The sequence below is a fragment of the Nicotiana sylvestris genome, chromosome 10, assembly GCF_000393655.2.
Source record: "Nicotiana sylvestris chromosome 10, ASM39365v2, whole genome shotgun sequence".
Classification (NCBI taxonomy): Eukaryota; Viridiplantae; Streptophyta; class Magnoliopsida; order Solanales; family Solanaceae; genus Nicotiana; species Nicotiana sylvestris.
Window position 1 is genome coordinate 162,040,300 of NC_091066.1, and position 14,151 is coordinate 162,054,450.

The window sequence follows — 14,151 nt, forward strand, 5'->3', positions numbered from 1 at the left end:
ACTTCATCAACAACATCGATCACCGAGATGTTTTCATACTCATACGGTAGTTTCATACCCTTGCTTGCTTGGAAAGTAACCTCTTCATCATTCACGCGAAATTTGATCTCATTCCATTTCGAATCCATTAGTGCTCTTCCAGTGGCAAGGAATGGTCTCCCCAAAATGATAGGGATCTTTTTGTCAACCGCATAATCAAGGATTACGAAATTAACAGGTAAATGAAATTTTCCCACCTTCACAAGTACATCATCAACAATTCCCACCGGTCATTTGATGGAATGATCGGTCATTTGCAATCTCATACTTGTTGTCCTTGGAATACCTAACCCTACTTTCTTGTAAATGGCAAGAGGCATCAAGTTGATGCTAGCCCCATTATCACAAAGGGCTCTTACAAAATCATGTGTCCCAATGGTACAAAGAATGGTGAAAGCTCCCGGGTCTTCTTTCTTTTGAACAGTGGATGTTGCAATGATGGAACTAACCCGGTGAGTCACATTCACCACTTCATTTTTGGTGGTTCTCTTCTTGGTAATCAAGTCTTTCAAATATTTAGCGAAACCCGACATCTCTTGAAATGCTTCTACAAATGGGGTATTCATCGATAATTGCTTGAGAATGTTGTAGAACTTTTCAAGTTTGCTATCATCAACCTTCCTAGAGAGTCTTTGAGGGAATAGAGGAGGGGGTCTAGGAATAGGTGGAAGAGTTTTTGGTGTCTCTTTAACCTTTTCCTTTACCTCTTCTCGGTTCTCTTTTTGCACTTGCAAATCTTCTAGAATCTTCTCAACTTCGACAACACTTGGCTCTTCAACCTCAACCCCTTGTTCGAACTCTTCTACCTCAACCACTTGTTCACCCTCTCCTTGTAGTACCTTCCCACTCCGAGTAGTAATTGCCATGACTTGAGAAGTTGGACCACTCCCACTACCCTTGGGGTTCGCAATTGTATCACTTGAAAGTGTCCATTTTTGCTTCAGATTTTGTTCCCTAGAGAGGTCTCTCATTTGCATCTCAAATTTTTGAATGAATGCGGTATGAGAACCAACAAGCTCGTTCGTATTCCTCATAGAAATGTTGGACTTCTCTTGATTTTGCAATACTCGTTCAAGCATGATTTCCAACTTAGACTCACTTGAGGAACCTTGATTTGAATATTGACCCTTTGGAGGAACATAAGGGTTTGAACTCCGATTTGGGAAGTTGTTGTTATTGTTCCAATTACCTTGATTTGAGCCGCCTTGGTCATTTCTCCACTATTGGTTGTCTTGCCTCTGCGGGTAAGGCCTCCATTGATTTTATTGTCCTTGACCTTGGTAATGTTGCCTTTGATACCCACATTGAGAGTTGTTGACATAGTTTGCCTCCTCAATGTCCTCATTTGATAAGGGTTGCCCATTTTCCACCACATTTACTTTCTTCATTTGCCTTTCTGTGAACATCTTTGTCAACATATTGACATTTGTGGCAAGCCCTACAATCACTTGATCCCTTTCTTGGTTTTCCTTGATCATGGTGGTCAAGGAAGGAGACCCATATGAAATTCCACATGTGGTGTCCTCAGAGTGCCATGCTTGATTATGCCTCACCATTTTATCAAGTATTTGTGTGACCCTTGCAAATGATTTGTCCATGAAAGATCTGTGAGCTGCATTTTTGGCTATAGATTGGTTCATAGGATCCAAGCCCATGTAGAATTTTTCCAACAAGATAGAATCCGGAAACCATGGTTGGGAGACCTCACCAAATATAACTTGAACTGATCCCATGCTCATGTAGTTGTTCTCCTGGTACTTGCTTGAACAAGAAAATTTTATCCCGAAGCTCGGACTTCTTACTTTGCGGGAACCATTTAGCTAATAATTTCCGGACAAGTTCAGGCCAAGAATTAATGGAGTTTGGTGGCAAATTCCGAAGCCATTTCCTTGCGTCCCCAGCTAGTGAGTATTTGAATTACCTCAACCTTAGAGAGTCAATCGAGACGTGGTTCTACTTATGCATCGCACACACACCCAAGAAGTTTCTAAGATGTTGTGTTGGATCATCATAAGTGGAATTCCTGAAAACCCCTCCGCTTTGAGCATAAGGATTAAACTATGTTCCACCTTGAAAGTTGCAGTGCCAATGGCCGGAGGTACAATAGCGTTTGTATCCTCAATATACTCCTCTATGTTCGCAAAAAGATTTTCTTTCATTTTCGCCTCCATTTATTCTTCATATTCGGACATGTTTTCCTATCAAACCAAGCAAAACAAGCAAAGTGTGATGGAATAGACTAAGACGTAAAGTAAAGCACACACTAATTAGTAATTTCAAAACCGTATTCCCCGGTTGTTACACCTCCTTTTTCCGCCCCCGCGAGGGGCGTAGGGAGTTTTTTCCAATTAAAGGACAATCGAAACGGGATTTATTTATTTATTTCAGAGTCGCCACTTAAGAGATTTAGGGTGTCCCAAGTCACCAATTTAATCCCGAATCGAGGAAAAGAATGACTCTGTATTACAGTCTGCGAACCAGAAATCCGGATAAAGAATTCTGTTAACCCGGGAGAAGGTATTAGGCATTCCCGAATTCCGTGGTTCTAGCACGGTCGCTCAACTGTTATATTCGGCTTGATTATCTGATTTTATACAAAATATGAACTTATGTGCAAATTTTATCTTTTTACCGCTTTTATTATTATTTATTTATTGTTATTATTTTACGGAGAATTGCAACATTGTGAAAACGTATTTCAGACCACGTCGCAATCAATGCACCCATGGTTATCGACACATTTCGACTCCGTTGAGATTTGGATTTGGGTTACATAAATGCACACCCATATTTAAGAAAATGATTTGTTAAAGACGCGCCTAGAACTACTAGCGTATTGTTGTTTTGGTAAAGGCCGTAAAATTTCTCTAGACGGCCAACTCCGATGTTCTAAGTATTTAATGCATACATTTGTGAGGGCCCCGCAATCTATACATTTTACGAGGCGAGGCGAGGCTCATTTATTTTAAGTGGACAAATCCTAAAGCGACTACATTTTTCTATTAAAATTAGTCTCTAAAATAAAGAAAGAAAATCCTAATTAATCACGAGCTTAAAAATAGTAACACATAACATACTAATTGCTAGATTAAGACAAATATTAATAGAAAGGAATTTTACTAAAAATAAATAAAAAAATTCGAAATTGTAAAAAATTTACGGAGTTCGACAATTAAAAATCAAAAGATCCTGATTATAGCTAACTTAAAGCTTACATTGTTATAAAAAAAACTATTGAAATTAGTTATTCAAAAACCATTTAAAACTAGATTTAACCATAATTACTAAAGCTTATTAAAAAGTTTATTAAACTTAAACGTTGACTCATCTTGCTCAAACTCGCACCTAATGGATTAATGCTCTTAGCCTTGCAACGTTGAATCACCCATTAAAACATCATTTCAGTTTTTTTCTTAAAAAATGAAAATATTTTTGTAATTTTTTTTTATTTTTTACAAATTTCTTTTTCAAGTTTTTTTTTTCAAAAAAAAAGAAAAAAGAAAACTGAATAAATGACGAAAATAAAATAAAATAATAATAAAAAAACAAAAATATTTTGTAAGCCTGCAGATTCTACAAAATTATTGGCCTATTATGTTTGCCTAATATTTGCGGGCCTTTGTTATTAACAAAATTTAAAGATAGAAAAAAAAACTCAAATTGCTTCTATTTCAAAATTTGCAAATTCAAATCTAGAGTTTAGTAACCTTCCCTCAAATTAAGTCGGTTTCGCGTATTGAATATTTACTAACGATTTGAATGCGACTTTAAGCTAAAAAAATTAACAAAGCCGAAACTAATACTTATGGTGTTCATACTGACACCCATCTACTAGTCCCGCAGTTTAATACTTCACATAATAAATACTTCTACCATTTACATAACATGAGACACATAATGAATATTTAACTAAAATGCGATAATTAAAAAAAAAACTTAAATCTTCCGGTCATTTCATTTCATCTTCAATACATATGTTGAAATGATTCAGAGTAGTGTACCTGGTATTTGAATACAAAGAAAGGAAGAATACGATCAGCAGCAGTAGAAACAGCGCAACAGCAACAAACAACCAGTAGTCGAAAAACCCAGCAGTAGACTTGAAAGCCAAATATAAATCCCAGCAACCACTTAATAGAGTAATAATCGAAGTCCAATAGAAAATTAAAAAAAGAGGCAGAGATCACACTCAGTAATACAAGGAAATAGTATTCGGATATTAAGAAATACCCATCCTTCCGATTAAAAGTCTATTCTTATTTCCTCTCTTGTTCTCAATTTTCTTCTCTTCTAAAATTCTTTTTTCATAAATCTTTTTCCAAAAACTCTCTCTAAAAATTCTTCCGAAAACCCTCTTTCTAAAAATTCTCCTCCTAAAATCTCTTAAAATTCCTCCCAAAATCTCTCCCAAAATTCCCCTCCTTCTAAAAATTCTTCTCCCCCCTCCCTTATATACAAAGCAAGACCCCTTTTTACCTCTTTCCCCTTTAACTTTTATTATTACCCACACTTTTACTGTAGTAAAAGTAGTCAACGTGCCCCCCCCCCCCCCGTGTTCCCTCTTTTGAATAGTAGTCAAAGTGGGCCCCCGTGTTCCCTTTTTTTGAAAAGAAGACATTATTACCCACCTTTTCTATTTTGCTTTTATCGTTATGTCTTGTCCCCACCATAATTAAATAATCTGCAATTTGTTAATTCCCGTACTACCCCTAAAACTACTGTTACTGCCCTGATTCAAAATCCGTTATAATTTCAAAAATCTGTCCAAATAACAATTATCGCACATTTAAATTGCAATTAACTATAAAAATCACACAATTTAGACGTTAAATGCTAAAAATGCAACGTACATTATTTTTATGATTTTGTAAAACAAACTTAAATAAATACTAAATGCAAATGCGACATATTTTTGTAATTTTTTTATTAATTTAACCAATAAACACGCACAGACAGAAATACAAATAATTATCAAAAATGCCACAAAAATTTTAAAATTGCACACAAAGGAAAATTATTTTTTTTGGATTTTTTAGGAGTAATTCTCTCATAGGGCAAAAATCACGTGCTTACAGCTGCCCCTCTTTGCCCGAAGACACGAAGGGTTTTCGTGCAAAGATAAAGTGAGCAATTTTTGCCTATCCGAATACTCCGTGTGAAGCATTTTTTTTTTGAAAAAGGATTAACCGAACCTTTGCTTCAAAGGTTTCCTACATATCTCTGGCTAAAGGGGAATCAGGTTAATGTAGTTCGAAAAGTTTTGGTAGCTGGGACTACCATGGGACTGCAATGTTACTGTTGTTGCATGCTATTACCATTGCTTACCGATCTCCTTGTTACACCGTGCTTAAAAGAAAACAAGAAGCTAGGCTAGACTGCAATTGGCTCTTGTTGCCTTGCTTTCTTGTCTGCTCGCATTTCTTACGGTGCTTTTCTTCCGATGTTTTTCCACCTTTTGACACATGCCTCTGTTCTATGGGCGGGCTCCCAACTTCAACACTTGAAATGAAAAGACTGAAATGTATGCCTCTGTTCTATGGGCGGGCTCCCAACTTCAACACTTGAAATGAAAAGACTGAAATGTATGCCTCTGTTCTATGGGCGGGCTCCCAACTTCAACACTTGAAATGAAAAGACTGAAATGTATGCCTCTGTTCTATGGGCGGGCTCCCAACTTCAACACTTGAAATGAAAAGACTGAAATGTATGCCTCTGTTCTATGGGCGGGCTCCCAACTTCAACACTTGAAATGAAAAGACTGAAATGTATGCCTCTGTTCTATGGGCGGGCTCCCAACTTCAACACTTGAAATGAAAAGACTGAAATGTATGCCTCTGTTCTATGGGCGGGCTCCCAACTTCAACACTTGAAATGAAAAGACTGAAATGTATGCCTCTGTTCTATGGGCGGGCTCCCAACTTCAACACTTGAAATGAAAAGACTGAAATGTATGCCTCTGTTCTATGGGCGGGCTCCCAACTTCAACACTTGAAATGAAAAGACTGAAATGTATGCCTCTGTTCTATGGGCGGGCTCCCAACTTCAACACTTGAAATGAAAAGACTGAAATGTATGCCTCTGTTCTATGGGCGGGCTCCCAACTTCAACACTTGAAATGAAAAGACTGAAATGTATGCCTCTGTTCTATGGGCGGGCTCCCAACTTCAACACTTGAAATGAAAAGACTGAAATGTATGCCGACTCCTGATTTTTGAAATTTAAACTGTATGTCTCCATTCTTCAGGCAGACTCCTGACGTCAAACTTGAAAAGTATGTCTCTGTTCTCCAGGCGGACTCCTGATTGCTAAATTTGAAATTGAATGTCTCTATTCTCCAGGCGGACTCCTGATTTCAACAACAACTTAGGAGGAAATGCCTCTCCTATGGGTAAAATAAACTTAGGAGGAAATGCCTCTCCTATGGGTAAGACTAAACTTAGGAGGAAATGCATCTCCTATGGGGTGAAACTAAAACAAACTTAGGAGGAAATGCATCTCCTATGGGTGAAACTAAAACAAACTTAGGAGGAAATGCATCTCCTATGGGTAAAACTAAACTTAGGAGGAAATGCATCTCCTATGGGTGAAACTAAACAAACTTAGGAGGAAATGCATCTCCTATGTGTAAAACTTTAATGATTTCAAACTAGGAAGTGCGTCTCCTATTAATGAAATCTTCACATAGGAAGTGCGTCTCCTATGCGTGAACCATTTCCTTTTTCCTGAATTAATTACTTACCTGTGTTGTCTTCCCTCGAAACAGCTGGGGATTATTTTGATGGGGATGACTTTTTCCCTTTCTTCTTTACCCACTCTGGGTTGCTCGAAACTCTGTCGAGGATGCTTCTACATCTCGATGATCCGTTGGGGATAACACTGCTGAGGATAACTCTACTGAGTAAATATGTTATCTTACTTCTTCCAAAATTACTTCCTTTTAAGTAGGATGTTTCATTCCTCTGCAAACTGCTTCCCTTTTTTCTCTTTTTTTTTTATTCTTTTTTTTTGCATAGCTTCTTCCATTGAAGACTACTTCCCTTAAGACTCGTTTTGCCTTTCCCCGAAAGGAACCGCTGAGGATACCGATTTTCACCAAACTTGTGTTGGACTCCTCGAAACTGCTAGGGATAACACTGTTGGGGAATTGTTTACTTACCTGTTGGGGGATAAAATGTTATCAGCTGTGGATAACGCTGTCGAGGATAACACTACTGGGGGATTCTGATTCTTTCAGAACTAGTGTTTCACTCTTCGAAAGGCTGTTGGGAATGATACTGGCCTTTTGCTTTTCTGAGCACAAGTGTCATCCCTTTGTTCTGTCTGCTGGGGAACTACTTCCTCCATTGAAACTTATTATATTGGGGCAACACTGGTTCAAAGACCACTTCCCTTGAGACTGGTGTTATCTTTATTCTTCTTCGAATGGGTACCTGATTTCCAGAAAATTTTCCAAATGAAAGGAAAATTTTCTGCCCCAGTTTGACAGTCTCCCTTATGGCATGCATTTCTGTCATCAATTCCATTTCCTTTACCTGTTTCAAATTAAACAAAATTTGTTAGTTTAAAACACGGTGGTTGGTTGTGATACTCCTACTGGGGATGACTTTCCCTTTCTCCTTCCTTGCTCTGCGTTTCACAACTTGTTGGGGATGATATTATTTGCTGGGAATGATCCCTTTCTGTTGGGGATATCCTTCCTCTTTTGTGGCACAGCTCGGAAACTGGCATTTCCCTGACCTTTTAGTCTCGCATGAATTTCTCCAAATCATGCTCACTGTTTTCCTTGCTTTGTTCATGGGCCTTGGCCTTGAGGTTTATAACCTTGGTTTCGGCAAGGATATCCCTCTTGACACTCGTCAATCCTTTTGTCAATTCCCTTTTGCTGGGGATATCTTTTTTGACACTGGCCTCGCGCTTGTTCCTTGTTGACTATACCACTTGGATGTACTAGTCAGATCTCATCTTGCATATTTGGAAAGCTGATGGCATATTTTGAAGTCAATTCACACTTGTTCTGACCAAACAAACTCTATTGGGGATTTTTATATGAAAGGAAAAAGATAAAAGGGAACAGAATAAAAAGACAAAGGAAAAAATGACTCTTTAACAAAAGAATAAAAATCTATCAAATGCAGATACCGACTCTAATAGTCATGACATGCGCATGTGGCCTATCCTCTACCGCCAATCATCTTTCAAGATCTTCAATTGACAATTCCCCATCTGATTCTCAATCTTATTCGACTTGTAGTGCCCGAAGGATTTTCACTATCAAGCCTCTCTCATTTTGGGTTTTTTCTCTCAGCTTTCATCGCCTTATGGTGTCCGTGAAGATTTGCACCGATAAGACTCTCTCATTTTTATCACTTTCCAGCTGGGGATTTGGAGTGTTGCCGGTATGACTCTCTCTGCTGGAGATTAGAGTCCTTTCTGCTGTAGAACAGAATGTTATGTTCGCCGGTAAGACTCTCATTTGTCTGACTTGGCATCTTTTGCAGACTGATCAGAAGGTCTTTCTTTGGACCATAATGTGGGTTTTGGATAGGGCTAGAAAGAAAGGGTATAAAAGGCTAAAAAATGCATCGATTTTGGGTTATTAATTACAACATTCAGAACTAGATTTATTTACAACAAACGTAACCTTTGCCCCAGTTTCTTGCTTGGGGACATCTTAATTGATTTTTTTTCATTTTTCAAAACTATGACCGAGCCGTGAAGCGCCTACGTATCCTCTTTGAGGAATCAGGTCAAACGTAGTTCCCAATTCCTTTTTATCATTTGACTTTCCTTTGTTTTTTTTTTGTTTTTTTTGTTATCACTTTTCTCTTCTTTTTTTTCGTTTTTTTTTGATTTTTTTTTCTTTACCTTCCAGGCTCGTATTTCCTAGTCGTTGCTATTGATTCCGAACGAGGGGTATGAAAGAAAATAAATAAGGCTCAAAAGGGGTAACGAAGAATAAAGTGTTTAGGTAGCAGAACAAAATGTCTTCGTCATTCCAGTCTTCAAAACATGCCAAGTGCAAACAACATAATTGAACATAGATTTATAGTCTCTTCCGATGGTGCTGGACTTGACAATTATATTCACACGTTTGCTTTTTCATTTGTCATTTCTAAACCACCGTTGGGCGACACTCTCACTTCTCATTATCATGAAGACCCTTATGTCAATTTGGCGAATCTTGCCTTTAACGGTTTTCTTTATGTTTTACTTGCCCTAGTTCCATATGACTCGAGCACCGAATAATTTCAAACCGTCCTTATTTCCTTTAAATGTTCTGATCACCTCTCCAGGGTTTTATGATTAACTTTAAAGACTAGGCCCAAACTATGTGCGCATGTCATGTCACGAGAATCGGCGCTGAACAAAATGATAAAAGGACTAAACAAAAAGATGACTGGAAACAATAAAAGACCGGCTTTTGTATTAGACTACCGGCGAAATGGTTTGAATAATAAAACAAACAAAACAACCAGAATAAAATCCTAACACAGCCTCGACAAAACTTAAACAAACTGATATGACAAACTGGAAAGATAAGAAGGTTTGACACAAGACAATATTCGGATTACAACCCTAAGAATAATCCGGACAACAGAAATGACAACAAAATAAGCCACCACAAGCTTCTCTCTTGCTAACCAAGGAACAGAGCGTCCTCCCACTTTATCAAAATTGGCATCTTAGCCATTGAGCGTTCGCATCAATACTGCCAAGACCATTATTAGCTTTAATATCATCAACCTCCATCAACAAGTCCCCAGTAGGATTCGAGTGCTTCTGTTATCAGTCCTGATCCCCGCAGAGTGTGTATCATGAGATGCAAGTAAAGGATTCTGGGTGTCATTGTCCGGCTTACCACAAATCAACCACCTTAACTTTCTTTGCAAAACAAACAGGTTAGAATGGACTCAGTCAGTCCTCATTATTAACAACATCTTTTTTTTCTTTTCTTTTCTTTTTTTTGATTTTTTTTGATTTTTCCCTTTTTTTCATTTCATTTTTTTTCTTTTTCTTTTTCATTCTCTTTTTTTTTCTTTTTCATTCTCTTTCTTTTTTTGCTTTTTTTTTGTTGTGGTCGAATCTTATGGAGATTGCCTACGTATCATGACCCCGCATGAATCAGACCTTGCGTAGTTCGGACCAATGAAAGGTAACAACAATGAAACATTTTTTTTTTGGAATTATCAATTTTCATAATAAAACAAACTGGGTTTTAAAAGGTTGAAAGATGACCAACAAACTCAAAAATCAAACAACCTACATATTCTAGTCAAAAGATTTATAACCTCAAAACAAAAGGGCCAGCTTTCTTTCCTCGTTTGACAAATGCAACCAAACGGCTATTTTTGCAAATGTGGCCCCTTCCAAATCTCACATGAATTTTGAGGTCGGGGAGGATTATTTTGACACTTTACAAACTTGTCCATTCTTTTACGGAAATAGCCTTTCGACAACTGAAAGATACTCTAAGGCTATTTCGGCAAGAACGGTTTAAGACGCGGCCGAAGCTGGCTCGACTTATTTTGACTAAAAATCCAAACGGTATTCACCTGACCGCTGACTCTTTGTTTTTTTTTTCAAATTACAATAAAAACCTGGTGTTGCAAACACGACCCTTCAGCGTCTCGGGGACGAAGATTTTTAAGGCTGTGTGGGTCAACTTTACCAAAATCCTAAACATGACCCAAAAAGGTAGCTGTTTATGCAAAGTCAGCCTTCCGGCATCCCTTTCGGGAACATTCGGCTATTTTTGACAAAATCAGCATCACCCTGACTTATTTATGACTCTTTTTATCATTTTTCAAAAATAGAAACTCAATATTGCAAACACGGCCTTTCAACGCCTCAGGGACGAAGATTTTTAAGGCTGTGTGGGTCAACTGGACCAAATCCTAAACATGACCCAAAAGGTGGCTATTTATGCAAAGTCAGCCTTCCGACGCCCCTTTCTGGAACATTCGGCTATGTTTTGACAAAACAGCATCACCCGACTTATTCATGACAAAATTAAAATTTTGACATGTTTTTTATTTTATTTGTTTTTGGTTATTTTAGCAAAATGTGGGGTTGGACCCAATGAGAGTTGCCTACGTATCTCACATCCGGTGAGAATCAAACCCGCGTAGTTCGGGCAGATTGGATACGAGTGAGAATAAAAAAAAAACTAATTCAGAGAAAACATATTTTTTTTTTCTTTTGCTTTTTCTTAAAAAGTGATTAAACATGTAAAATCTTTTGGATTTCTTTTTCCCTTTTTTTTTATTTTTGATTTTTCAAAAATGATAAAAAGTTCAAAGATTTTTTTTTTTTGAATTCATTTTTTTTTTAAATAAAATGTAACAAAACATAACCGGGCCCTATTTGCTTTATCTTCGCACTTCACCCTCTCTTTTTCCTTTTTTCCTTTTCATTCACTCTCAATTATCATTGGTCCGCCAAATGACCCTTTTACCCTTGAAGGAATGCAACATGTAGCACATAGGATGCATCAAGATGGTCTTTTCATTTCAGGTTGTTAGTCCTAGACGGACCCAACCCCTGTGTTGAGTCCCCTAAGTCAAATGCAACATGATGCAAATAATCGTTCCTACTAGGGATCCGACATGAAGTCATGTTATTCTATGTTCAAAACCTGAGTCGGTGTTCTAGACTGTGCACCCGAGCGGACAACTCAAGTCGAGGAGGGGGAAACGTACCGGGAACCAAAAGGCCATCCGACTTCGTAACTTGTCCGAGCCTCTTTTTATTTCAGGGTATGACACTAACAGAATAGGGAGTCTCAACCAGTAAGCACATCCCCGGAGGTGAAGAGAGAAGGGTTCGACACAGTTTATATATACAAACAAATAATATCAAAGCGGTAAAAGCAGCATTTAGCACATTAGGCTCAAACATGTAAAAATCAAATAAAGCCAAATATAACAATTTATCTAAGCTCGAATTTCTAACCCTGAACCAGTGGTTCTGGATCAGCAGTTCTTTTATCCCCAGCAGAGTCGTCAGAGCTGTCACACCTCCTTTTTCCACCCCCGCGAGGGTACAAGGGAGTTTTTTCCAATTAAAGGAGAATCGAAACGGGATTTATTTATTTATTTCAGAGTCGCCACTTGGGAGATTTAGGGTGTCCCAAGTCACCAATTTAATCCCGAATCGAGGAAAAGAATGACTCTGTATTACAGTCTGCGAACCAGAAATCCGGATAAGGAATTCTGTTAACCCGGGAGAAGGTGTTAGGCATTCCCGAGTTCCGTGGTTCTAGCACGGTCGCTCAACTGTTATATTCGGCTTGATTATCTGATTTTATACAAATATGAACTTATGTGCAAAATTTTATCTTTTTACCGCTTTCTTACTTATTGTTATTATTTTACGAGAATTGCAACGTCGTGGAAACATATCTCGAACCACGTTACATCAATGCACCCGTAGTTGTTTGGCATATCTCGACTCGGTTGAGATTTGGATTTGGGTCACATAAATGTGCACCCGAGTTAAGGAAAATAAATTATTAAAGGCGCGCCTAAAGCAACTAGCGTCTTGTTATTTTGGGGAAGGCCGTAAAATTCGCTAAACGGCCTGTCCTCGAATTCTAAGTATTTTAATATATACATTTGTGAGGGCCCCACAATCGATACATTTTACGAGGCGAGGCTCATCTCATTTATTTTAAGTGGACAAATCCTAAAGCGACTACATTTTTCTATTAAAATTAGTCTCTAAAATAAAGATAGAAAATCCTAATTAATCACGAGCTTAAAAATAATAACACATAACATACTAATTGCTAGATTAAGACAAATATTAATAGAAAGGAATTTTACTAAAAATAAATAAAAAAATTCGAAATTGTAAAAAATTTACGGAGTTCGACAATTAAAAATCATAAGATTCTGATTATAGCTAACTTAAAGCTTACATTGTTATAAAAAAAACTATTGAAATTAGTTATTCAAAACCATTTAAAACTAGATTTAACCATAATTACTAAAGCTTATTAAAAAGTTTATTAAACTTAAACGTTGACTCATCTTGCTCAAACTCGCACCTAATGGATTAATGCTCTTAGCCTTGCAACGTTGAATCACCCATTAAAACATCATTTCAATTTTTTTTTCTTAAAAAATGAAAATATTTTTGTAATTTTTTTTTATTTTTTACAAATTTCTTTTTCAAGTTTTTTTTTTCAAAAAAAAAGAAAAAAATAAAACTGAATAAATGACGAAAATAAAATAAAATAATAATAAAAAAACGAAAATATTTTGTAAGCCTGCAGATTCTACAAAATTATTGGCCTATTATGTTTGCCTAATATTTGCGGGCCTTTGTTATTAACAAAATTTAAAGATAGAAAAAAATACTCAAATTGCTTCTATTTCAAAATTTGCAAATTCAAATCTAGAGTTTAGTAACCTTCCCTCAAATTAAGTTGGTTTCGCGTATTGAATATTTACTAACGATTTGAATGCGATTTTAAGCTAAAAAAATTAACAAAGCCGAAACTAATACTTATGGTGTTCATACTGACACCCATCTACTAGTCCCGCAGTTTAATACTTCACATAATAAATACTTCTACCATTTACATAACATGAGACACATAATGAATATTTAACTAAAATGTGAATATTCTATAATTAAAAAAAACTTAAATCTTCCGGTCATTTCATTTCATCTTCAATACATATGTTGAAATGATTCAGAGTAGTGTACCTGGTATTTGAATACAAACAAAGGAAGAATAGGATCAGCAGCAGTAGAAACAGCGCAACAGCAACAAACAACCAGTAGTCGAAAAACTCAGCAGTAGACTTGAAAGCCAAATATAAATCCCAGCAACCACTTAATAGAGTAATAATCGAAGTCCAATAGAAAATTAAAAAAAGAGGCAGAGATCACACTCAGTAATACAAGGAAATAGTATTCGGATATTAAGAAATACCCATCCTTCCGATTAAAAGTCTGTTCTTATTTCCTCTCTAGTTCTCAATTTTCTTCTCTTCTAAAATTCTTTTTTCAGAAATATTTTTCCAAAAACTCTCTCTAAAAATTCTTCCGAAAACCCTCTTTCTAAAAATTCTCCTCCTAAAATCTCTTAAAATTCCTCCCAAA

General features: G+C 36.9%; 1 protein-coding gene across 1 annotated transcript; it reads right to left on the reverse strand.

The window, feature by feature from the left end:
• Nucleotides 1-269: 269 nt before the first annotated feature.
• On the reverse strand, nucleotides 270-1,118 carry LOC138880202 (uncharacterized). Its single transcript, XM_070159877.1, has one exon. The coding sequence runs from the start codon at nucleotides 1,116-1,118 to the stop codon at nucleotides 270-272; it is 849 nt and encodes a 282-aa protein (XP_070015978.1).
• Between the last annotated feature and the right edge of the window lie 13,033 nt (nucleotides 1,119-14,151).